This window comes from Vipera ursinii, assembly GCF_947247035.1.
Source record: "Vipera ursinii genome assembly, chromosome: 2".
Taxonomy (NCBI): Eukaryota; Metazoa; Chordata; class Lepidosauria; order Squamata; family Viperidae; genus Vipera; species Vipera ursinii.
In genome coordinates this window covers 118,957,718-118,983,322 of record NC_139513.1, presented here as the reverse complement: position 1 = coordinate 118,983,322, position 25,605 = coordinate 118,957,718, and the positions used below count along the sequence as shown (strand labels likewise).

Genomic DNA, 25,605 nt, shown 5'->3' with positions numbered 1-25,605 from the left:
GGGGCAGGTAGGCCAGTAAAATATGGTCTACTGGGCAGGTATTCCTTACTGCTGAGATCATCTAGTATATTGGAGACCACGGCTACAGGAGGGAAGAGAAGGAAAGGCACATGCTGAAAACAGTCACGGCAGCAACACTGTGGTAAATGAGAAGAAAAAGCACTGGGCATACTGGCAAGTAGTATATGTGGTGCTGGGATATTGGCTGTAGCTGAGGAGGAGGAGAAGAGTTTCTGGATGATCAAGGCATGGCAGAAAAGGAAGATGGAAGCGCTGGGAAGATCAGGGCCATGTAGGCTAGTAGACACTGCCATAATGGGAGGTGCTTAAGAGAGGTGGTGTGATCGCATTGACACACATGGCTCATGTTATTATTTACCCTGCAACATTACTTGAAAAGTTTTGCTTTCTTTCTGAAACACAGAACTAAAGTCTTTGGGATTTTGTTTCTGATGAACTGTGATCAACCCAAAATAGTTTGGCAGAACTTTCAGGATGTGGTGGTTTGTTCTGGGTCTGAATCATTATGTCTTTTCGATTCTTTTTCTTTTTAGAACTTTCTAACTCAGAGATCCTGCCAAATCTTAAGTGTTCGAGCTTTTTGAGCTAACATTTCCTGAAATACTATATTAATCAATGTACAGGATTTCCTTTCTGAGTACAAGCTAATAGCCTTGCAATAGCTATCAGAACTTTTCATTTCTTTGAGAATGCTTACTTAGTACATGAAAGTGTGGCTAAAAAAGGCAACAAACTTCAAGCATGACACAGGAAGCAATAGAGAGTACCCTGAGACCAACATACATCTGCTTAACATTAATCTTTAAACCTCTGAGTCTTTTCACAGCTATAGGAGCAACTGTGAGAAATAAAACACTGAAAAAACCTGAAGGTAAAACACTTTCCTTGCCCCCTCCTCAAAACAGACCATTCCACTCAACAGCTTTCTTTCCATTGTAAACAGTTTTATTCACTCTTTAAAAGAGTCATGCAATCCTAAATACATATTGCATCATTGTCATTGAGGTGCACACAAGTGTATCCAGAGGGCTTCATTCTTCATTGCCCAGAGTCAAATATAACTGCAGTCCTGAGTGAGGTTCCACTTGCTTATCTGCTTCCTATTTCAGATGGGCTCAATTTCTGCATGTGACAATTTCTGTTTTCACAAAAACAAAAACTGGCTAGGAGGGGTGCATGAAACACGGCCTTCGTCCCTGAGAGAAAAAGGCTACAAGAGAAAGCTACATTTTAAAATGGCCTTGCTGGGCCACTTCTTTCCCCGCCATTCGATTACCATTATTACAGTCCTTAAGGAGATGCCTGACCACACATTTCAAGAGTATCGGTGAGAACAGAATAAAGTATATACATATCGCCTAAGCCAACCCCATGATCCTTGTCAATATTTGTCCTAATCACAGGCATTGTTTCAGTAAATGGATATTTTACTGGCATACTACATAAAAGGTGAGGTAAGCTTGAGAAAATGCACTTTTGCCTAGTTTTCTAAATGAAGAATGCGAACAGTTGGACAAAGTCATGCTCATAGGACAGAATACTTTTATGGGTGTTCACCAGCTGCACCAAACCATGATCCACTTAGTCATTTCAAGGGACACTATTCTGAATGCCCCTGAAGCTCATTCAAGCTGAAAATAATTATCCAAGGTTTTATGTTAGTTTGTTGCTGCTGTTGTGGGACTTTCAAACTACTATCAATATTGTTCATAAAAATCAAAGAACTAGGAGGGGCCACTGAGTCCATCAAATCCAACCTCCTGCTCATTGCAGCAGTTCTTGACAAGATGGCTGTCTGGCATCCACTTTGCACATGCAGTAAAGGGGAACCCACCACTTCTTCCAAGCTTTTCCTAATGTTCATAATTACAAGTTCTGTATTCTAAAAGGATAATGAACAGAAATCTTCTTCTGGGACATCCTTTCAGGCCTTTGAGGATGCTCTTTTCCTCCTAGTTATCTGTTCTCAAGGTCAATCATTCTCTATTCCTCTTTTCACAGCTCTTCATTTCCAGCTTCCTGGTCATTCTCATTGCTTTCTCTGAACTTATTGCATTTTATTTTAATCATTTAAATGTTCGGTATCAAGAACTGGAATTGATAGTCAAGATAAGATCTGACTATAATAAAATGGAACAATTACTTCCTGCAGTTTAACAATTTGATACTTACTGTATACTTACATAAAATCTAAAATTTATGTTGCCTTTTTTGCAGCAACATCACCTGCTGCATAAAATTTGTGACAACAATATTAAATTTCATTCTATTATTTTGTGATCCATTATTTTTCTTACTTTCTTATTATCTATTATTTTTTATTCATTTCTGTAATCCATCAAGATGGTTCTAAGTCTTATTTCTATCTTTGAAGATGTTGTCAGTAAGTCTGAGAAGCATTGTATGTCCAATCACACTTGGCTAATAAAGAATTCTAATAAAATTTCCACTTCTCGTTCCAGTCATTTACAAAAATTCATTTGATTTGATGTGGAATTATTGCTGGATACTCTTAAATATGATTTTAAAATCAACTGTTTAATTATTATACAATTAAATCCACAACTAACCAGTTGGCTAATCAAAATGTCATGGGGTACATTTTTTTCAAATTCTTTACTGAAATAAAGAATACTAAACTACATCTGTGGCATTTCATGTTGTAGCAAGGTTGCTACGTTAGACTTCTTGACAAATCCAAGCTGGCTTCTGGAAGCATTTTGAAAACAAGGTAATTACTGGACCAGTCATTTTACAATCTGTTGTAGAATCTTCTCAGATACTAGATTGACCTCTAGTTCTCTGGGTCCTTCTTTCTTCTTTTTGAAGAGGCAAACATTTATTTTTCTCTGGATTGCACATTATCTGATCCCCAAGATTTTTCAAAGATTACGCACTATCATCAACCAGTTCCTTTGGTATCCAAGGATAAAATTCAACTCATACTGGATTAGTTTTCTTATTCAAAAATAAGAATGTTTCTTTTGCTCTCAAACCTCAATCCTGTCACTTTGTTCTGTTCTTCACAATTGCTTTTGTAACATCTCCTTGTTGGAGAAGATTTAGTCAAAATAAGAGCTGAGTAGTTTTGCTTTTGTTTCCTTTTACCATTTTTTTCTTTTTATTGTTTAGTTAATACGTATTTAAACTCAATTAGGTATTTTTTCATTAAGTCTTCCAAGGATGCAGTGGAAATGCTGTCCATGTAGCAATGCACACATTGGTTCTTATGTGACTACGCAAAGTAAGGTATGATAGTACCTGAGCAGATTTTCATTTTTAACCTTGAAAAGAGGATGAGGAATGATGCAGAATGTGACGATGTACACTTTGTCTCCTTCCCTTGGAGGCTATGCAAGATCATCATCCAGAAAGTCTCTCTTGGAAAATAACTATGTCCCTATGAAGAATTGTCAGTTACTATAGCTTATTAACAAAAGACCTGGAAGCAAGGATTCAATGTAAAACGAAGCAGTCCACCATCATTATTCCTATGGAAATTATAAATGAATCCTTCTCACTGAATTATTAATGGAACTAGATTGTCTAGCTGTAGGACTTTATGGTTATTTTATGGTTAATCTCCTATAGGTAGGCACCCAAAGATAGGTAAAGCAGCTTTAAAAAAAACCCTAAACATCTACAATTAGTAGTCTTGCTCCTGCCACGTCTTCAAAAATTGCTTGAATGCCATTTATGTCCATAGTTTCAGTAGTCCAGTAGAGATCCTATCTCAAAAACTGTAAAACTTCCATTAGTTTTAATGCATATATTCAAAAATAAATATATTCAAAAACTGTAGGCCCCAAGATACTGGAGATTCACCAGGTTGCTAGTAATATGTTGGGGAGGGAGGAAAGGGAATTGCAGCATGATCATTACATGAACAAGTAAAAGAAATCACATTGCTGCTTTGGTATGATTTTCATATATTCGTCACCAAGGGAAACATGTTAACATGTTAATTAACAAATGCATAATGAAAGACATCTTTAAAGGGTTTTTACCCTTATAAACAGACTTTTAACAACATGCATGAAATTCAAGTGACATCACCATACAAATAATGCATTTAATATATCTCTCAATAAATTGCTATTTTATGCCAGTTCTTTTTATTTTCCCTAGCCACATTTTCACATATAGTTCATTTTCTTTTCCTCAAGGAGAGGGACATCTGTGTGAATTTTCATACAGAGAAATCTCCCTATTGAAAAGTTTCAATTAGAGCTAGCTACACTACCTATTTATCCACTTGGAGAGAGCTGCTAGACACCACTTATTTCTTTACCAAAGTATTGTTTGTACTGAGCATGTTAATTCCCCTGAAACAGCATTGTGTCTCTGTGTTACAGCCCACAATTCAGCCCAGATCTTGAATAATCTATAACTGATATTAGATCTTTGGCATTAACCCCTCAGATGTGGCTCAGAACAGCTAGCTGAGTATGTTTGAAAGGTAACTAAAAGGCTACAGGATGAAACTGGAATAGATAAAAAGGCAGATCATTATGTTTCTTCTCAAGTCAGTAGGCATTAGGTGATATCAAATGCATTTTATCATTCCAGGTGGAGAAAACACGGTGCTCTGCCAATGCATAGGTTTGGAGGTGTGAATTTGTTTCTGCATACATTACATTTTCACAATCACACATTCAGTATGTACATGCTAAGAATTTAACAGATAATCTGGCATTAATTCATAGCTAGCAGAAGGAACCCAGTGTCATGACAATCACCAAACAAGTGTTAGATTAAAAGCATAAAAGAAAACAATGATTACAAAGCGGGTTGAGTTGGCAAGATAAAAATAGGAGAGGGAGAGAGAATTTATGGAGACACCAATCATCAAATCCATCTCAAACTCATTCATCTCAAGTTCATTCATCCATCCTCACTGCAAGTTCATTTTAACACAAACCATCATCACAAACCATTGAATTAGTGATTGTGTATGCTTAGTATTATGTATATATTTAAAATAGGTATCGTATGATCTGCGGTACTTGATGAAGTTTATACCCACAGCTTTGCTGCTCTTCTTTATGTTATTGTGAAGATGTGTTTAATATCATTATTCTCCCTTTGAAACATAGTGATATCAAGGACAAAGAGGTCCCAACATACACTGCATATCTTCAGCAAAATCCCTTTCAGCATTATCAGAGAAGGGGTGTCTCAGCGTTTGGCCGTGGTTCTGACAGTTGTCAGCTGATGATGGAAGATCTATGACAAAAAAAGCAGTGGAAAATATTGTGGATGTGAGCTCAGCCAAGTTCAGAAATAGCGTATCAGCATTCCAGAAGAGGCAATATCCATATTTACACCTTAAATCTCAACAAATATCAGGTCAATTACATTATTTAGTACTGCCAGTAAGATTAGTATCACTCTGTAAAATATTACATATAACTTTGTTTAGGTTTTTGTAGGATTCTACATTCCCCTTCTTATGTTGGCACTTATTACAAAACATTCTATTAAATCAAATGCTTTTTAAAAGGCACATTTACATTTTACTACCCCTAGGACCAACTGCTAATCTTCCATTTTAAAAAAGAGTAAACAGCCTAACATGCTTTCAAGCCTTCCACTTGGTCATGCTTGCCAAGACATATTGACAGGTATGCCAACATAAAATACGGTAGCTGGTTTTAGGAACTTTGCTATGGTTTATAGAAGTTACTTAACTAATACAGAGGAGTTATTAGATGTGAAAGTGGAAGCTGCTATTATTCCGAGGAAAATAAAGTGCTTGCAGATATTCATGCCCAAATATCCTGTACAAAGTGTTTCCAAGCAAAATAGGTGGAAAAGAATATTTATCTATTCTGGCTAAATCTCATTTGCTGCAGCCATTCCTAAGAGGCAGAACTTTGCTTCTGCTTTGGAGAAGAGGAATACTGTTGCAGATCCTTGATAGGACTCACTAATTTAGCCCTTTCCAACTTAGACTCCTCTAGTTGGAATCAAAACTTCTAGTAATTCTACCAAAGATTACCAGGATACTGGCTTGGAATGTGGGGAACTGTATCTGTGCCATATTGAGATTACACCAGTCAGGGAAAGGTGAGCTAGCTGAATAACCCAAATAAAAACAGCACAGCAGCAGCTATATAGATTGATACCAATTTACACAATAGCAGATAGACAAGACTTGAGAATTTGATAATAAAACAGCCAACATTTTCTGCAAGAACATAAATCTGAGATATTTCAAGCACAAAAATGATTACTGTTAAGCTTATGACAGCTATTTTGCTACTAACATGGTACATAAAAAATTGTTTACACAAGTTAGTTTGAATAAAACCCAGGGTTATACGCTGCAAGATATAAATTTGGTTCTTCACTGAATACAAGAAGAAACTAAGGCTGTCTTCTATGTGTATTAGTTTATGTTTGAGGTGTTCAATTTTTATCCCCCAAAACTAGAAAAAAAATATCCTGCATTTCTACATGTTTCCCATGTAATAATGAGACAATTCTGCAAAAAATGTTCTCAGTCTCACACACTTTTCAGGAAATATGTTTGTTGCAGCATAAACGTATGGCTATTACATTCCATCATGGATTAAATTTTGGTTTTTTTTTTAATTTTGATCTCTGATGTATAGTACATATTCATCCTTTCAATTAAAGAATATATCTTGGAAAACATACTTATATACAAGTAATACTACATATAAGAGTTTTACGTTATATGGATTCCTGGCAATTGATGCAATGCTTAATGACAAGGAAGACTGGGGACAAGGGGATGAACACCAATAAAGCCTTCTAGGGAAAAAATGCTTAAAAGAAGTTGCCAAGAAATACTAACCAAGTAGCCATTACAAGTCAAGTAATGTGCAACTATCAAATTCTGAAAATTAAAAAATAAATCACATTACACTGATGACAGCCCACTAAGAACACATGAGGAATGTAAAAAGGAACCTGGCCAAACCACTTTTAGTCAATCTGATGTCTTCTATAATTCTTGTAGAAGTGCGCTGCTATTTCTGACCTGCTTTATCCAGAGGAAACAGCATCTGATCTCATCCGTATCTTATTTTCCCAAATTTAATTTTCTGTAATGCTGCATTTTTTGGATAATAATTTTGTTTCACCCAGTAAATTATCCGTGCAAAAAAACTACTGTCTGATGGTACTTTCAGTATTACTTCATGTTTTTTATACTCCTCTGTGTTCCCACAATTTTATCGCAGAAAAAAAAATCCACTGGAGGCAGGGACAAGGCCTACAGAAGGCTTTTTGACAATCAGTGCTTTTTATTCCCAAACTCAAAGACCCCAGATTCCTATTTTTTTTTTAATGTTTTTAGCCATCTCCCTTTCAATGCATTCTATTTGGGAAACACTTCCCATGGCCAGAAAAAATTGTTTAATGCACATTATGGATTCATTCTAATGCTCTTTTAAATCTACCCATGTTTTAGATGAATAAAAACATAATCACCTTAGCTTTGGTCAATTTTCATTCCATTGTCCTCCTTCTCATCCCATGTGGCTGAACAATCCACCAGACAGATCTTCTAAATGTCCCTTTTATCTCTGGGACAAGCTGTGATAGCAAACTCTTTGATAGCATGTTTATATTTTCGTCTGCCATCTTACTTACATGGATAGGCCTCTATCTTCAGTCTGCATTTCTTTTTATTTGCAAAATGTGCCATTTCCTGAGCCAGCTCTTTTGGGCAGACAGCAGTAACTTCTCAGTAAAATAAGGTCAGGATTGTCCTGAAAAATGGTTTCCCTGCACAGCTGAGATGTCTTCTCCCAGTCCTTTGGGTTCTGCAATGGTTTATTTCCCTTATACAGAAAAAGTAATCTATCATAAGGACGTAGATTGATGTCTAAAGCAAGTGTGGTTTGAAAGTTAAAATTCGACTGTGACCTTAACTAACCCTGTTCTACTGGCTTTTGGATCATGGCTGCAAGCAAAAATAATATCTCTGAACCACAGCAGCAGTTCCTATATTCCTTTTCCTATGTTCTTTACATCACTGAATACAATGAGGGTTCTCTAGGCACATTTCTATCCAAGTGATAAAAGTAACTTCTTGACCCTGGAGAGAAACGACCTTTGGGGTCCCCCCCCCGAAAAGACTGTGCCTGTGATGAGAAGCCTTAAAAAGAGAAAGAACCCTATATTGCAGAATGAGAGCTGTATGTTTTCCAGGTGTGAACAGCAAAGGACTTTATATATCTCATACCTATTCCTCAATGTTTATGGGACAGGATTCCGGAGCTGCAGCTGTTCAGTAAAAAAGAAAGACCAAAAGCAAATGGTAAACCAGAGAACAGACAGACCACACAAATGCACAGACATACAATGCGGGGGAGGAGGGGGTCAAGAAAAGAGAGGGAAAGAGAATGAAACAACAAAAGCTTCCTGCATCACATTTATTGCCCCCCCCCCAAATAATTTTTAAAGATCATTTGCATGATGCCTCTGGGCAATAACATTCCAACTTGGAAATGTGCCAATCGGTGTAAATCCAATCTGCTTTACTGTCCATTTTTCAGGGCACATTTGTCTTCCGATTTTATTTTTAAAAAATACAGAGAAAAAACAATGGCCATTCCATTTACCCAAAAAGGGCAAGAGATTTAGTCCTATTTTTTGAAAATGTATACAATGTAGATGGATTCTAGATTTTTTTATTTTTTTTTCTACCAGCAAAAATGCCTCTTCTGTGTCTAGAGTGGCTGTTTCTCACTAGTGCTACAAAAGATAAGTAGCGTCCACCTTATTGTAAGAGCCTCTTCATACATTTCAAAAAACCTGTTTTCAAAACAGGGATGAAGGACCCTAGACGCAGGGGTAGGGAACGTTGGCTCTTTTATGACTTGTGGATTTCAATTCCCAAAATTCCTGAGTCGGCATGGCTGGTTCAGGAATTCTGGGTATTGAAGTCCACAAGTCATAAAAGCGCTAAGGTTCCCTACCACTGCCCTAGACGGTCCATTCCTGCTAATATTGGAAGCACCAAATTTAAATTTGTTTCAGCAGGATTCATGCCGGGATTGTTTTACCTTCCTAAATTTGAAGGCAGCAGCTCCACATGAAAGATTCCTAGCTTAGTACTGTAGTCTGGTCTTTGCCATTTCTTTATGTTACTATAAAACATTGTGATCCATTCTGTAGCAAGAATTCACTAGAATGTATGGGATGTGTCATGAAGTCCTATAGGATGGGCCAGACTACTTTCTCTCTAGTGAAGGGCTGAACTGAAATATTGAAACACAGAAGCCATGGGGCCTAAAGTTCGCCCTAAGCTTCTCAGCCTCTTTAATTAAATTATCCCAATTTCAACAGAAATGTGCAAACTATCCCACAATAAAAGCACAACTGAAAACATTACCAAGGTTTAAGAAACTAACTTTTTGGCTTTATCCAGAAAACCCAGCAAAAATAGAGGCTAGAAACGTAGGTTACTTTTACTTCTTAAACTGGATACAATTTTACACGTATATTAAATTTATGGTATGAAGTAATGTCTAGAGCAGGCATGTCAAACACACAGCACGTGCAGGCCACATCTATCCCGGCCCCGCAAGGGCAAAAAAATCCCAATACATCACGATACAGCCCACAATACGATGAGTTTGACACCCCTGGTCTAGAGTGTCTCTCTGTCATTATAAAACACAGACTCACTTCAGAAATACTAAAGTAGAAAATACTGTATACCTTAATAAAGTATCATGTGAAAAGGTATCTGAACATGTTACATCAAACAGCCGTGCAAAATCCCACAAGGTTTCCTATACTTCTGGTTGGGAGATAATAACTCAGGAAAGCAAAGTTATTGCTTGAAATGACCCGTAGTTAGTTAGTACATGAACACAGCATTCATTCATCCTTGTTTAATTAAAACTGCCAGATTGATAACTACTTGTGGCACTAAACCATTTCACTTTCCATAAAAACCACTTTGCAAATTGCCATTAAGGATCCTCTTGCTACTTTTTTAATTTAGATAGGCAAAGATGGGAAACCTGAGAATTAAATAGATCTTGTAGACTTCAACATATACACAACTTCCACTATCCACTATCACATATGCTTATGTATTCTGTTCTATAGCATGTACACCTGAGAGAGAAGTGCTTGATTTTTCTTCCCATCCATCTTCTTTCTAAGTGGACCTTCCTAACTCCAACATTCTACTCGGATGTTAGCAGCACTTACCTGTATCTGCTCTTAAAAAAAAGGAAGAGGATCCAGAGACTAAAAAACCCATAAGCCAAGGCGTGAAGTTTACCCAGAAGATGTTAACTGGAATAGGAGTTCAAACTTCGGAGTGAAGAAAATGGAGTGTGAGGGAAACTCAAGGACAACTTCAGAACCTCTCCTTTGCCAACAGATCAGCGCAACCATCTTCAAACCACGTGCTAAAGGGCTTAAAGCCACATGCATCTCTGCACAGCAGATCAAAAAGCCATTCTAAGTTCCGCTTGAGTGTAACTTCTGTGACTCTGAAACAAGTCCATGTTGTTTCTTGAGCAGCTGTGAAGCAGCAGCATAGCTTTGCTCAAAGATTCACAGTCAGTCAGCAGGCGGCAGGGGATAGAACATTTGGCTCTGTACACAGACAGTGAGGGGAAGGGATCAGCAGAAGAATCTTGCAAGCAGCAAAGCCACCCAATGGTATGTAAGCCAGAAAAACTGAAGCTGCTTCTTGTGGCAGCAGAGTCGTTATTAAATTTATTCCACAAGGTCCCAAGGTCCAAGCCTCCCTTTTTGAATCACCACAAATACTTCAGGTGATATTGCAGAAGAAACATTTAAAGTACCTACTGGTACAACCTGGATAATATGAGAGATGGACGTGATCCTTATCCGCTACAGTTCCCAAGTTAAGGTCCTATTTCAAGCTCTGACTAAGGTCAACTGTGCAAAGGAATAAGGAAATTCATGTTTTTCAGAAAATTCCTCCACTCGCTTTCTCATTTCTAGGGTCCTCTGAGGAAAGAAAGGATCAGTAATATTTGATGGAAACATGAACCCAATATATTTAGTTGGTCACACACAAAGCACTCAGAGACCCATGTTTGGCATTTCTGATTATTGTCAGGGATCTTGTTTGGCTTTTGTGGGAGGAAAAAAAGCCCTGACATTCAGTGTTAGGAATATGTATCCACAATTGTAGATTGAAATAATTAAATAATTAGATGAGAATTTTTCTTTAGATTTTTGACAAAGATAGGATTGTCTCAAATGCTATTTGGAAGGTTTGTTCATAATTCCAGAATTTTCTTTTCCTCCAGTTGAAAGCACAATTGCTTTTTTAATCAGTTTGCTCAAAATAAAGTGACAAACTGTTGTTCTCCATCCTTATTTGTTCAGTGTGCTGGTTGGCCAGCTTTCCATGGATCCACTGCCATATTTTGTGAAATAAGACTTATGAGCTTAGTTATCACTGTTTTTCACCCATTCTTTTATAGATCATGGTTAAGCATTTCAAATTTTATTTCAGAGGAGTTATCTTGTGTGTCTAGTATAGAGTTTTCATCTCGGGAAACTAATATCAAGAGGATTTAATCTGATGATCTTATTGAATAAAACAGAAAAGAAACACAAAATACGACACACTTTTCCCTCTAGCATCCAGATTTCTTTTGGCCTCTTCAAGACCTTTAAAAAACTGTAATAAGCAAAAAATTTTCATCTGTTTTTCAGTAAATTTGGTTTGGAGATAGTCTTTGAAAAGCCAAGTACTTTATTACTGATAATTAATAGCTGATATTAATCTGCTGAGCTATCTGTCCAACTCGAGCAGGATTACAACCAGTTTCAAAGATTACAACTGGAAAGGGTCATAAGTTCATCTTAAATTGTATTTACCATGACATTTGGTTAGAATTTACCCAGTTCTGAACTTTTACAAGTTTGTGTATGTGTGAGTGAGTGTGAATGAATGTGTGTGTGAGAGAGAAAGTATGTGTGTGTATGTGTGTGGCTAAGTATGCAGGTATGCAATTAATATATCTATAGAGGTAATATTCCAAAGAACATCTTTTTTTCATCTTGAAACTGAAATGATCTAGCATGCCTGTGTTTAAACAATTCCTGCTCTAGTAGAAATGATATTGTTACTATTGCTGCAGGTCAGCTTATCAGCTGGCACATATGTAGTTGGCACAGCAAAGCTTGGATTACCCAAAGTTTCCCAAATGGAATAAATTAGTAAAAGAGACAAGAAGACAATAGGAGAACAGATTTAGCTTGCTCGTAGCTATGTAAGGAAATCAAGGATGAAAAAAGCACTCCTTTCAACTGCATTGAATTATTATACCAACCATGAAAGAGGCAGCCTTGAAACTTTGGGGAAGGTGAAATAAGCAAGGAATAGGTTGCCATGGCTTTTGAAATGATGGCAATTTTACTGACCTGATTGAAAGGGTCTGGTGCACCTCTGTTTTAAAAATGTGAGGTACACACCAAAGAAAGTGAGGTATATTTATCTAACTGAAATGTAAGGGAGTTACAAATGCAAAATTGGGCAGTGTTAAAAACCAAAAATGCTTTTTTTAAAAAAAAAAATCTAACCAGTCCTTGACAGTGATGTTGTTAATTTGCACATCAATTCAATCCACATTTCAGTTTCCTTCAGACCCATAAAAGGACAGTCAGTAAAGTTTATAATCATTCAACAACATAGAGAAAATGAAGGGATGAGAGCAAGGGCTAAGGAAAAACAAAAGCAGGTAGTGTGTTGGCACAGAGCGAACATGAACTTTCATACTGATGAAATCTGGGGCGGGGGAATCAATGAAAGAGCAAAGAGAAGAAACAAAACATACCCAGAATTAATAACCAACTAAAGTTGGTATTGTGATATTGGGGCGTCATCAAAGGATACCAAACATGTTTCTGAGAAAAATATACTCATGCTTGGTCATTATCTGTCATTATTGAGTTTCCTATGTGTAAGGATTAAAAAAAACTAAGGACTTCTAGACAGACATAAAATAAGCTGGGCAGGTGGCAATAATCAGTTCTTATTATGCTAGGAAATTAAGAATTGGTCATTTCACTGACTGAATGAAATATAGAACTATATGAAACTATATGAACTATATGAAACCTAGAACTAAGGAGAAACTTCCTGACAGAACAATTAATCAGTGGAACAACCTGCCTCCAGAAGTGTTGAATGCTCCAACACTGGAAGTTTTTAAGAAGAGACTGGACAGCCATTTGTCTGAAATGGTATAGGGTTTCCTGCCTTAGCAGGGGGTTGGACTAGATAACCTCCAAGGTCCCTTCCAACTTCTTCTTCTTCTTCTTCTTCTTCTTCTTCTTCTTCTTCTTCTTCTTATTATTATTATTATTATTATTATTATTATTATTATTATTATTATTATTATTATTATTATATATTGTCAAATGGATTTCCCTTATCTTCAGATGTGTTCATCTATAATTCCCTAGCTGGCATGGTTATGGCCTGGGAATTACAGGAGCTGAAATTACTTCCAAAGGATTCCAGGATGGGAAAGCTGAACTAGATCTTCTAGAACAGGGGTCTTCAAACTTGGCCCTTTTTTGACTTGTGGACCTCAACTCCCAGAATTCCTCAGCCAGGCATGCTGGCTGAGGAATTCTGGGAGTTGAAGTCCACAAGTCATAAAAGGGCCAAGTTTGAAGACCCCTGTTCTAGAATAAGAACCCAAGAAGTTCCTTTTCTACCTACTGAAACTATTTGCCTGTCGAAGACTTTGCCTTTTATTTCTATAGGCTAGAAATTCCTAGATGTTGCTTCTTATACTTTAACCTTTAGCCTTTAACACTGTTGGGAAGAATCTTGACTTTGATCAGGTTTGGGCTCAGATCTAACTACCCAACCTATCTCTTATAGCAAATGAGTATAATCATCTTCAAACGACACACTTAAATTGCTTCCAAGTTTGTGGCTTCACTCCAAAGTATTCTGAAAACTGTAACTGTGAAAGTGCCAGGCAAACTGAGACTGAGTAGTTTATAGCTCAATCCCAAACCAGTTGTGCTACCAGTATTATCCTTTTTATTTTCTTGGATTTAAAGAAGTTTAAGAGAAAAGAATGATTGTGAAAAGAGTGAGAGGGGGGAAAAAGCAGGGCAAGGAGAAAAGAAATGTAGGAAGGCAAATAGCAGAAAGTAAAAAAAGGATATAACAAATGATGCACTTTAGGTTAAACATGGCTCCCACAGTCTGCAAAGATTAGAGACTGAAGGGTTAAGGTAATCTAAGCAGTTTCCTAGAAGGTACTGAAACTGCAGTTACCAGCATTGGTTGAAGAAAACCACCTTAGAAATTTGCTTTATATTTAGGAAATCTGACTTTTATCTCTATGATCTAGTGTGACGAAGGTCAAGGTGGGCAGGGGAGGGAGACAACAGAGAGCGGTTTCAAGTATCAGGAAGATGCCACACAAAATAGCATTCTCCTTCCTATCCATTTCCCTAACCTGCATGACTCTGATAAGTATGTACTGTGATTAATGGCTGACAGCTCTCAGGTGGTGGCGGGATTTAAAGCAGAGGAGGGATATATAAGAAACTGTCCTCCCACCTCCCTTCAAAGTTCATGTTCAGCAGACAGCCACTCACCAGGTAAGCGGGCCTCAGAGCACACCTTATTGTCCAGAACTTTCACGCTTGCGTTGCCAATGTCATTGTTATTGTCACACTCCATACCTAGGTATGCGCCTGTCCTTTGGCCTGCAAAGGAGTTAATGCAGTTAGAGAGGGGGTGAGGCTTTGGTTTAACTCTGCTCCTCTTTAAGGTAGCAGAAAACATCACACACTTCAGAAATGAAGAAAACCTCAACAGTGGCCAAAAAGGTAGAACAGCCTTCTCCAACCTGCTACCTCCAGGTCTGTTGACATTTCAAATCCCCAAATTCCCAATTACAGTCTCCACTAGTTGGGAATTCTGAGGACTGAAGTCTCTACATATCTGGAAGACCTCAGGTCAAGGGGGACAAAGGTAGAGAGTGGACAATAAGAGATGGGGATGCAGCGGCCAAAAGCTATTGTGGCTGGTTTCCTCCACCACCTCCATTTTCACTTCCTGTTTCAAAGCTATCCTTGCCAATACAGAAATATAAATGGCACGTAGGAAGAGATTTGATCTTGAACATAAAGGTATCCAATAAACCAGTCATAGCACCATAGAGAAAGTTCAAGGAAAGCAACTATTTTATGGTTTAAGTTGTCTCTGGCTGGCATCTATGGAATATTCTCAGCAATCCAAACACAGTAGAAACTTGATTTGGTTGTGACAAGATGGTAGAGCCAGATAAGATACAATCCATTCCCTAGATAGTCTAGGAAGCTTTGCTCAATGGGCTCTGAGAAATCACACAACTTCCCCAAAGCTATGGGTTTCATTATTCTGGGCAAGATGCCAAGAGAAAAAAAGAAAAATCATGATAAGGGTGTATTTTGTGTACATCAGTCTGCTGTTGCAAGTTTGGACAAATTTTTAAAAGAAAACAAAATCTATATTTAAAAAATAAAAGGGGGAATTGCCATTTGTATAGTGCCCAATAATATTCATCAATGTGAAGCATTTCTGACTTTGCTGACAATGAACAATTAACTAATCAACCATAGCATTTATTTTAATAAAAATTTAGATAATCTAAAAGTGTTTCTTGTTAATATTCAGATCTAATTTAGACTGCAGAATCAAAGCTGAAACATGCAGAGGGGATTGCCTCAAAAGAAAACACAAAATTATTTTTAATAATATTAACAGCAACAATAACTTTCCCAACTTTTAGACAGTCTCAAGAAAATATGAGAATTTAACCATTTAATTTCAAAAAAGCAAGCTGAGACTTTGTAACACCTTCAGTTTGCTCCCTGGAAAAGGGAAACTGACCACATCCCTAAATTTTTACATGAAATCATTCAATGTCAAGAGAACATAAATATATTAAAATATCAAACTCCATTGTTTCCCAGGGGACAAACTGTCTTTTTAATATATATTTTTTTTGGGGGGGGAAATGTAGGGAATGAAAATTACTGTGAAAGAATAAATATTAAAATCAGTAATATGTTTCAGGATTACAGGTTTTCATTTTAATAGAATGTCTTGCCAGCCAGATACAATTTTTTTTTAACTCAAGTGAACATACAGTCAGAATTGCAGAACTCTGAGCATTATGCTCAGGAATCTGGAACTTGGTTCTACAACTAATAAAAGTCCTGTCAGCCAACCCCCCCCCCAAAAAAAAACCTAGTTTTGATTCCTCTCCAAATATCTTTTTCAGCAATGAAATGTTGAATGGGGATATTATTCCAACCCTTGTAACTCTCAGACAATTTGGAGTCAAAAATAATTTGCCCACCTACTGCCTAATAGTTGTTTAACTTCTGCCCATTTTTCCTGAAAATAAATAAGGAAAACTGGCAGATCTCTTTAAACTTTTCGTGTTTTCAAATGCCTTCTACCTGCTCATTTAAGAAAGTCCTGACGCTTCAAATTATAGCAATTCAGTTAGCAATACTGAGCTTGTCCCAAACCAATGTGCCTCAGCCCTGCTCTTTCCTTGCTCATGATGAACTCTGCCTGTGCTAGATGAGAAAGAGAACCAACATGGGGCATGAAGCAATGCTGTATTCTGTGTTACCATCTTCCTGTGTGGGAGAGGCATCCTCTTCTTCCATGACATCATTCCCCTGCCCAAAAAAAAAGATAAGGTGTGAATATACAAATCAATGACTCATCATGTAGTAAGGATGATATTAATATTCCCACAGCATTCCATCCTCCAAAGATGATTGGGGAAGCTATAACTTGGCTAATCTTTTGGCAAGTGCTTGCTTTAAAAAGCATATAGAACTGACATTTTCTGAGTCGTATTTACAATTCCAAATTATAAAATTTGGAATCACAGATCTGAATGCTGGCCTGTAGATTAGGGGTGTTAAACTCGGGACGTCATGTGACGTGTCACGACGTATCGCGACTTTTTTGTCATTGCTGGCAATGGGGTGGGTGCAGTTTTGCTATGACGCATCCAGCCAGCAGTTTGACACCCCTGCTGTAGATAGTCTTTTTTTTTTTGCACAAAGCACACAATGTAAACTTTTAGAAGTGTGTTGCAGTAATTTAGACCGGGACAAAAGGAACAGTTACAATAAAAGACCCACACACAAGAAATTCTCTTGCTTCTTTGAATGAATAAAATATAAAAATAATAAATAGTAAAAAGGAAACAAAAACACTCAAAGGGCAGATTTGATGGGCCACTAGGTCTTTTTCTGCCATCAGTTTTCTATGTTTCTATAACAGGCTCAGCTAATCATTCTAGCCACAGTAATCCAGTTTAAGTATATTGAGTTTTTGCAAACTAGCCTGTTTGCTTGCCTGCCTGCCTGCTTCCTAATTTACCTACACAATTTATACGGCTGCTCATCCTACAACTCTGAGCAGCATACAAAAATTAAAAACAAAAAATTTACTTCAACAATCCAAATGTCCAAGATGGTAAAAATCATTTCCCAGAACAATTATAACTAATCAGCCAGCAGAGTTCACAACTTCCCAGCCTAAATGCTTGGGGGAACAGCCAAGTCTTTAATGCCTAATAAAAAGCTAGCAGGGGCCATCTGGATCTCTAAAGGGATGCTATGTACTTCTTCTAAAGCAGACATGTCAAACACAAGGCCCGGGGGCCGGATCTGGCCCGCGAAGTGGTTTCATGTGGCCCGCAAAGCCATCCTGGAAACAGAGAGGGAACGGCCCCCTCCTTCTGCCAGAGACCCCCAGATCTGTCCCACTCCTGCCCAGGCCCCCATAGGCACCCTTGATGCCAACGATGTAGAGCTGGCCACGCCCACCCAGTAGGCCACACCCACCCGGCCCCCTGAGGGCAACCGCAATTCTGATGCGGCCCTCAATGAAATTGAGTTTGACACCCCTGTTCTAAAGGAACTGAGATGACAACTTCCAGAATTTAAAATCAGTATCAGTAATGGACCTGCTGCTTGCGAATTCCCAGAACTGTAGCCATAACATTTTTTTGGTGGAATGAAATTGAGAATGGCTGAGTCAGGCCAAACTGCTCTTTTGTTGATCCAGAGTATTTCCTGCTTCTTGTTGTTCTGTGAACGACTGCCATTTCTTATATCAACTCCTCATTGCTTTAACCTGGAATATCATTAGACCTCTGGTTCCTGGTCCTAAGAAGGACTCCTAGATATCTAATCTACATTTTTGGGCTTTACTGTTTTGCTTTGCCCTGTGCTTTCCACTTGCTTTGTGTTTTGTCTTGTAGTACTTTGTTAAAAAAAGATTTTGCTTACGAATAAAAACTATGGCTCAGAGCCAGAACTCACTTTCCTTGGGTCCCATATGTTAAACAAGCTTTCAGATTCAGAACTTTACCTCTGCATCTCGCTCCTCTGCTGAGATACTGACAAAATTCCCATCGGGAGACTCAACGGGGGTTGACTAAAAAAGAGAAGAGAAAACTGAAAAAAAGTTGATGGGCAAGTATCCTAAAAGGACAAAATATCATCTGCCAAATCGCATCAGTAGTATTAACCCAAACATAACCAAACATTGTTTGTCTTTCTGAAATGCTGATTTGCTTCTTTACTTCCTCCCTTGAATGAAAAGGAGGCATTTGAAAAGATACAGAGATGATTTGCCAGAAATCAGTTTCTGATGTTCCCAGGACAATGTCATGGTGGCTACAGACACTTTTTTTGGCAACTGTCTTGAATGTTAGATGTGTCCACTTAAGCTCCATTCAAAACATGTACTAGACCAGTGATGGTGAACCTTTTAGAGACCAAGTGCCCAAAAACCACCCTGCCCCTACCCCACCCCACCCCCGCTCCACCCACCCACCCCCGCCCTCACCCTGCCCGCTCTCAGGGCCTTCCACGGACCGCCGCAGATCACCCAGGCGGCCCTGCAGAGCCATGGTGGCCACACCCTCTGCCTGCGCCCCGCAGCATCATCTGCTGCCCAGCTGCCATATGCTTGGCTGCGCTGCTACGCGCGGGCCGCACCCAGGGGTGACTCTCCTCTGGGGGGGGCTGCTGGTGAGGAGGGGGCTATGGGGGAAGGCAGGGCTGGGGCGACGGCATGCGTGCCCATAGAGAGGGCTCCGAGTGCTGCCTCTGGCACTCGTGCCATAGGTTCGCCACCACTGTACTAGACTTTTTTTTTAAGCACTATGTGGGGTTTTGTTTGTTTTTTTAAAGTGACAAGCCTTATATGAAGTAATTTGCCTGAATAAGTTTGCTTGCATCAAATCAGGAGCTACTTTTCTCATCATCTCCCTGCTTCTGCCGATGCCTGCCCCTTGATTGGTCTGGAGTTTGATCTACTTACATCTCCTTCTGAAGGTACCTCACTGATAACAGCAGGGGATGCAGCGATGTCTCCATCTTCTTCAGTGCCAGGGGCTACGTAGGAACCTGACATGGAAGACATGGTATCTGTGCTGATTTCGGAGTGCTGGCTTTGGGAGGAGGCCATAGACATGACTGACTGAGCCAGACTGCTACTAACAGGATCTAAGGGAAGAAGGGAGGTGGCAGACAAGGCATAGTTAGAGAGAGATGTTAGAGGAGCCACCCTTGCGTCCGACCACTGCTACAATAGTATTTGCACTTCACTATGTGCAATCTTGAGCATCATTTGCTGGAGTGGTGGGATGAACTTTAACAACAAGCCAATCAAGCCAAAGTATTTATAAGTGCCCGGGTTTCAGTGGTGGTTTTACTCTGAACAATTACATTTCTTGCGGTGCTGGGCTCAGAATACAGTCAATAAGATCAAATATTATATCTAGCTTCTGGTAAATTGTCTTTGGACAGTTCATAAAAAAGTTTCTCCAGCTCAAAACGTACAGATTAAGTGATGAATCTATAAACCAGCAAACTTGTTCACAAACGCAATAGCTTAGCTTTTCATTAGTTAATGAACATAATATCCTGGAGTATAGGACATATAGCCAGCACACACGCAAAATTATTTATTTGGAACTAGGTTATAGAGTGGATGTAAGTCAGGTCCTTTAGCTGTTTTTTTCTAAAACTGCAAGGACTAGTGAGTCAAAGGCACAAAAATTTAACTTACATTAAGCTGGAGGGCAGAAAAGTGATTAGAAACTCATTTTCTACTATACCTTCTGGAGAAGAAATGGTAGAAGAAAGAGGTGTTCCTGTGCATGAAGATGGATCTATTGCTCCTGAGGAGGATAAAGTGAGATTTTCACTCTCAGGTGTCACACCACAATCCTGAAAAATAGGGAAACCATAATCTGTAATGAAAAACTATTATGAAGCAACTATTAGAAACTGGATCTGACTCAGTCACTCAGTCTGACCAATGGATTAGCTTATGCAACTAGATACCTTCATTATATATGGTTTTCTCTTCTAGAACTAGCCAGCCAACATGGCCATCCCTGAGAATTGTGAAGGGCATAAAGACAAGGGGGAAATGGTTGATTTCCCCAAGATAGCTTTAAATTAAGAAACATGTGAGAATAAAAAGAAAATTGGGAAGATCTTTTTTATTATTATTATTAAAGAGTTTTACAAAAACAAAATTTCACAATATATCCCCAAATCCCTCCCACCCCAAACCCACCCACTTCCCCCCCACTTCCCATAGCTAAATACAGGATTATAGTTACAATAATCATATTCTAAATAAAAATTATGCATAATATACAATTAACCAAATTCATAATGTGCTTTAACTCCCCTTAAACATAACTACAAACAAAGTACCAATAACAATATCCCACTAAAATCTACTCATAAGCTAAATGGAACTTTTTAGTCCCATATTTGTTCTGAATATAATTTATCCATCTCCTCCAAACTGAAATATATCTTTCCTGTGAATGATCTTTCAAATAAGCAGAAATCTTAGACATTTCTGCAAGATTCGAAACTTTAAACACCCATTCTTCTATAGTGGGCAAACTATCCTTCTTCCAATATTGTCCCACCAGTAACCGTGCTTGGGGAAAAATTGGGAAGATCTTGATTCATTTTCCCCAAACCAACTCAAGCACTGGTAAACCTAGCCTTTTCGAGATCAGTCTTATAAAATGCCACACTAACTCAATTCCATTTCATTAGAGTAGATCATTTTAAGAGGCGTGTTATGTGATATTGCCTGTGGGTACAGAGAATTTGGGTAACCAAAGTCCTATCACTTTCAGATAGCAAATCCTCAACACTTCTAGCTACCAAAGATTATATTCAGCATTTTCTAACTGGCAAAGCAATTTTAAGCTGAGGTGAGAGGAATTCCAGAGCTTGTAAAGTTCAGTTCTCTTTCAAGGTAGATATTTGCAAACACCTCTGATTCTTTTCCAAATCTAAATTCACTAACATGCCAGCAAATGCTGATGTCTAACTCCTATATCTGCAAATGGCAAAATCTTTGTTTTGCTAATGTGTCTTCTGTGCCGTACGTCTGCAGGAAGAAAAATGTGAGCAGCAGTTAGGCTTATGTAATATTAAAAAACAAAACAGGAATTTGAAAACAATCACCTCTCCATGAGGACAGGGAGACTTCCTTCGGGAAATCCTGGCTTCAGATTCACTACAAGCCTTATCCTCTTCTTCATGTAATACCGAGGAATTGTGTGAGATTGACCTGGTGAAAACACACAATCTAAAATTGACACCTTTGTAGAAAACACACAAATTAGAATGAGGGAATGGGGATCTCCAAAAATGCTACAGAATACTCCAGTGGCCATTGAGGGCTAGCTAGATACATTAAGAAAGCTGGTGGTCGACACAGCGTTCACAGCTACCTGTGAGTAATAATTGCACCTATGACAATACTCAATGACGTTCATGGGTCCTCACCATTTTCAAAATTATTACTTCTTTAAGAAAATTGAAATGCCTAGAAATTCTTATGACCTATGTTCTCTTAGGAGGACCTGGCCATTTTTTAATTGCAGTAATAATTAAATAACTGTCTGAACGACACCAAGCAAAATCATCTGAATCTGAAAAGACTGCTGACCAAAGGATTGTATTAGAGGCACTAGACTTAAGGAACAGGATATCATCCATAAGGATTTACTGCCTGGAGCGCATCTATTGCTGTGCAAGCAAGAGGGAGATAACAGGAGGGTCACTTACTTGGACAGGCTCTTCTTTAATTTATGTCCTTGATTGCCACAATCTGATAAGCGTTCAAGGGAAGGCAGTGTCTGGATGGGAGGCAAGTGGCTGTCACTGCCATATGTGGGTAGCATGCCTGACACATGGCTGTCCCCAAGCACACGGACTGGAAGGGCTGCTGGGGATGGAGTGAGAGGCCCATTAAGGGCTTCCAGCAAAGAGACCACCTCATAGCCAGGGGGGATGTTTTCTGAAGACTGGAGGAACAGAGAAAGGTATGAAAAAGAGAGGTTATTCTTAAAAACAGCAGGAACTATTACCAGGAAGCTCAAGACAGAACAGAAACCTCCAACAACTGTTAAAGAACACACAAAAAAGAAAGAGAGACCAGGATCCCTTGATGGAAGAGTGGCCTTGCAACTTTAGAACAGAGTTGTCTTCAACTCTGTGGAAATTGGATTGCTCTTAAAGGGAGGTTAAAAACTTTTGTTTTGCATAACTGGGTTACTACATACTTCAGTTTTTCCACATTCTTTTTTTAGCTGAGAGTTCTCTGTTAATATCTGGAATATGTACACACACACACACACACACACACACCTCTATCCCAAGAGTTTGTTTTAAGGTAGTGTTATTACTGGTTACTGGGGCCCGAGCTAGCCTTACTGAATTGATTTGCAACTATTACCTTTTTCACTGTTTTGTTTTAAGCTATGCCTTAGTCATGGCATGTAATAATTAATTAACAGTTGCTTAAGTTAAACTCTTTATTCTAAGCCAAGTAATTTGGATTTCTTAGCTTGAAATGTTTTAGCTGGTAGAGAAAATTATGGTAGTTTTATGACCTGAAAAAGAATAAGCAGCATGAAGAAAAACACGTGCACACCAAGAGCGAGTCTTTCTGGACATAACTGGAAAAGACCTTTGTGGTTACACTCTTCTATACTTTCATCATAAAAATAGACTTAGCTCACTCCTTCTGCAGAGGAATTCTGGACTCATATTTCTACAGATGACATATGCCACTTCTGTAGAAATGAGAGGAAAAATGTTTGATAAATTCTCCAAAAAGTAGATTGAAAAAGTTTAGGTTAAAATTGTCTTTCCTACCATTACGTTTTCTAAGAACACATTTGTTTAAAGACTAATCAATAAATAAGGAGTATCATTGAACAATAAGGTCTTCCATCTGCAGGATGAAGCACAATAGTTCAAAATGCCTTACAGGCTTTGAATACAGCAACTTAGTTACTGAGATATTCTATTTCTCTCCTAAACATACTAGATCTATGTTTAACTGTGGATGCACATTAAAATATGGCACTAGCAACTGCCTTAATCATCTTGTCTGCCAAGATGCCAGCAAGTTCTCTAGCTCCTGGTATCCAGCTTCTGAGACATCATGATTATTTGCCTGATTCTGCTTGGGAAATGACTGCTATACTCGCTGAGCAACCTGGCAGAAAAATGGTAATTTTTCATATTAATTTTTAGAAAATATATTTTGCCTTTTCACTGTTTTTAAAAATCCCAAAGAGGATCTTTTCTTCTTCTTTCTTCTTTGACACTTGTACATTTAAATGTTCAAACACAGTACATATTATTTTTTCCTCTGCGGTTGGGAAAATTACTATACCTCTGAAAATTACTACCACTGTATCGTCTCTTTCTCGCTTTGGTATAATTAATTTGATAAGATAGTGTGCAATTGGTTCTTTTTCATAGTAATAGTAATAGTAATAGCAGTAGCAATAATAATAATAGTAATAAATAATAATAATAATAATAATAATAATAATAATAATAATAATAATAAGAAGAAGAAGAAGAAGAAGAAGAAGAAGAAGAAGAAGAAGAAGAAGAAGAAGAAGAAGAAGAAGAAGAAGAAGAAGAAGAAATTGGAAGGGTCCTTGGAGGTCTTCTAGTCCAACCCCCTACTCAGGCAGGAACCCTACGCCATTTAGACAAATGGTTGTCTAATCTCTTTTTAAAAATTTCCAGTGCTGGAGCATTCACAGCTTCTGGAGGCAAGTCATTCCACTGATTAAGGAATTTTCTCCTTATTCCTAGGTTGCTTCTCCATCCCAGCTCTAATTTCATTACCACTTCATTGTCAGTGGCATTTCTTTCTGGATAACTCCGTTACAGAAAAGTTGGGAGCGAAAAGAAAGCCTTGTGGTGCTCAACTCTTCTCTCAAAAAGAATGAATAGCCCAGAAGAGCAAGAGAAGAGCAACTAAGATAATCAAAAGTCTGGAGACTAAAACATGAAGAATGGCTGCAGGACCTGGGTTTGGCTAGTTTAAAGAAAAGAAGAAACAGGAGCGACATGATAGCAGTATTCCAGTATTTGAGGGGCTGCCATAAAGAAGAGGGGGGTCAAATTATTCTCCAAAGCACCAGAGGGCAGAACAAGAAACAATGGTTTGAAAGTGACTAAAGAGAGAAGTGACCTGGAATTAAGGAGAAACTTCCTGACAGTGAGGACAATTGACCAGTGGAACAGCTTGCCCCCAGAAATCATGGGTGCTCCATCACTGGAGGTTTTTAAGAGACTGGACAGTCACTTATCTGAAATAGTATAGGTTCTCCTGTTTGAGCAGGGAACTGGACTAGAAGACCTCCAAGGTCCCTTCCAGCTCCTATCCTATCCTATCCTATCCTATCTATCCTATCCTATCCCATCCTATTCTATTGTATTCAGAAGACCATCTCAGCCTAGACAGAGTAAGATCAGCATCTGAACAATCAATCCACCAATACTCACTGAGTGTTCCTCTGAATCTGATGTCTGGGATGCAATGATAGGGTTGAAGTTGGTGGGGGAGAGAGGTCCCATTTTTTTTCTCATGGCTCTGATCTGTAGCAAGGCCCGAAATGCTATGAGGAAGAGAGGGACGGAGGAAGAAATAAAACAAATTTCAAATTCTGCTAGAAATTACTCTAAAAACCAACCAGGGTAATAGATGACTGTGACCACCAAAATACAAATAAAATATGATCACAGTTGGCTCTACTATCCTTTCTCCTCTGATAGTTGGTTGTTAAAAATTAAATACTTAGCCTATCTTAGGTGCAGGCGTTTATTCATTTCTCAAAGTGAGAGGATCAAACAAGTTAAGCATATGATCTTCCAGAGAGGACCCAATCTCAAAAATTTTTTAAAAAAATCAGGACTTACGCAATCTGCAGATGGGACAATTGTTAGCTTGATAGCGCAAGGTGTCAGCACAAGTGTTGCAGAGACAGAGATGGCGGCAAGGTAAGATCAAGGTGTCTCGGACATCGGAAAGGCAGACTACACACTCTGCACTATTGTCGCTCACCTCATCCTCTGCCACCTGGATTAGAAAAGCTTGCTAGTCTGCAAGTCTTTATAAACATGTGTCCATAATGAATGGAAGGAAGGAAGGAAGGAAGGAAGGAAGGAAGGAAGGAAGGAAGGAAGGAAGGAAGATAG

The 25,605-nt window shown here is 38.4% G+C and overlaps 1 protein-coding gene across 10 annotated transcripts in view; it reads right to left on the bottom strand.

Moving 5' to 3' along the window:
- Positions 1 to 1,015: 1,015 nt before the first annotated feature.
- RNF157 (ring finger protein 157) overlaps positions 1,016 to 25,605 on the bottom strand; it is a 114,082-nt gene continuing 89,492 nt past the window's right edge. For 5 of the 10 annotated variants that reach the window (XM_083356643.1, XM_083356645.1, XM_083356649.1 and 2 more), the window contains 11 exons: positions 25,327 to 25,486; positions 24,913 to 25,025; positions 22,165 to 22,403; positions 21,559 to 21,664; positions 20,175 to 20,286; positions 19,376 to 19,560; positions 18,419 to 18,484; positions 16,659 to 16,707; positions 14,626 to 14,736; positions 8,240 to 8,280; positions 1,016 to 5,247 (listed from right to left, as the gene is read on the bottom strand). In XM_083356643.1, coding sequence (XP_083212769.1) covers positions 8,240 to 8,280; positions 14,626 to 14,736; positions 16,659 to 16,707; positions 18,419 to 18,484; positions 19,376 to 19,560; positions 20,175 to 20,286; positions 21,559 to 21,664; positions 22,165 to 22,403; positions 24,913 to 25,025; positions 25,327 to 25,486 — 1,182 coding nt within the window. In that variant the 3' untranslated portion in view covers positions 1,016 to 5,247. Of the gene's footprint in view, positions 5,248 to 7,482; positions 7,836 to 8,239; positions 8,281 to 14,625; positions 14,737 to 16,658; positions 16,708 to 18,418; positions 18,485 to 19,375; positions 19,561 to 20,174; positions 20,287 to 21,558; positions 21,665 to 22,164; positions 22,404 to 24,912; positions 25,026 to 25,326; positions 25,487 to 25,605 lie in introns of all 10 variants that reach the window. The other 5 variants (XR_014491758.1, XR_014491759.1, XM_083356647.1 and 2 more) reach the window with 5 other exon arrangements.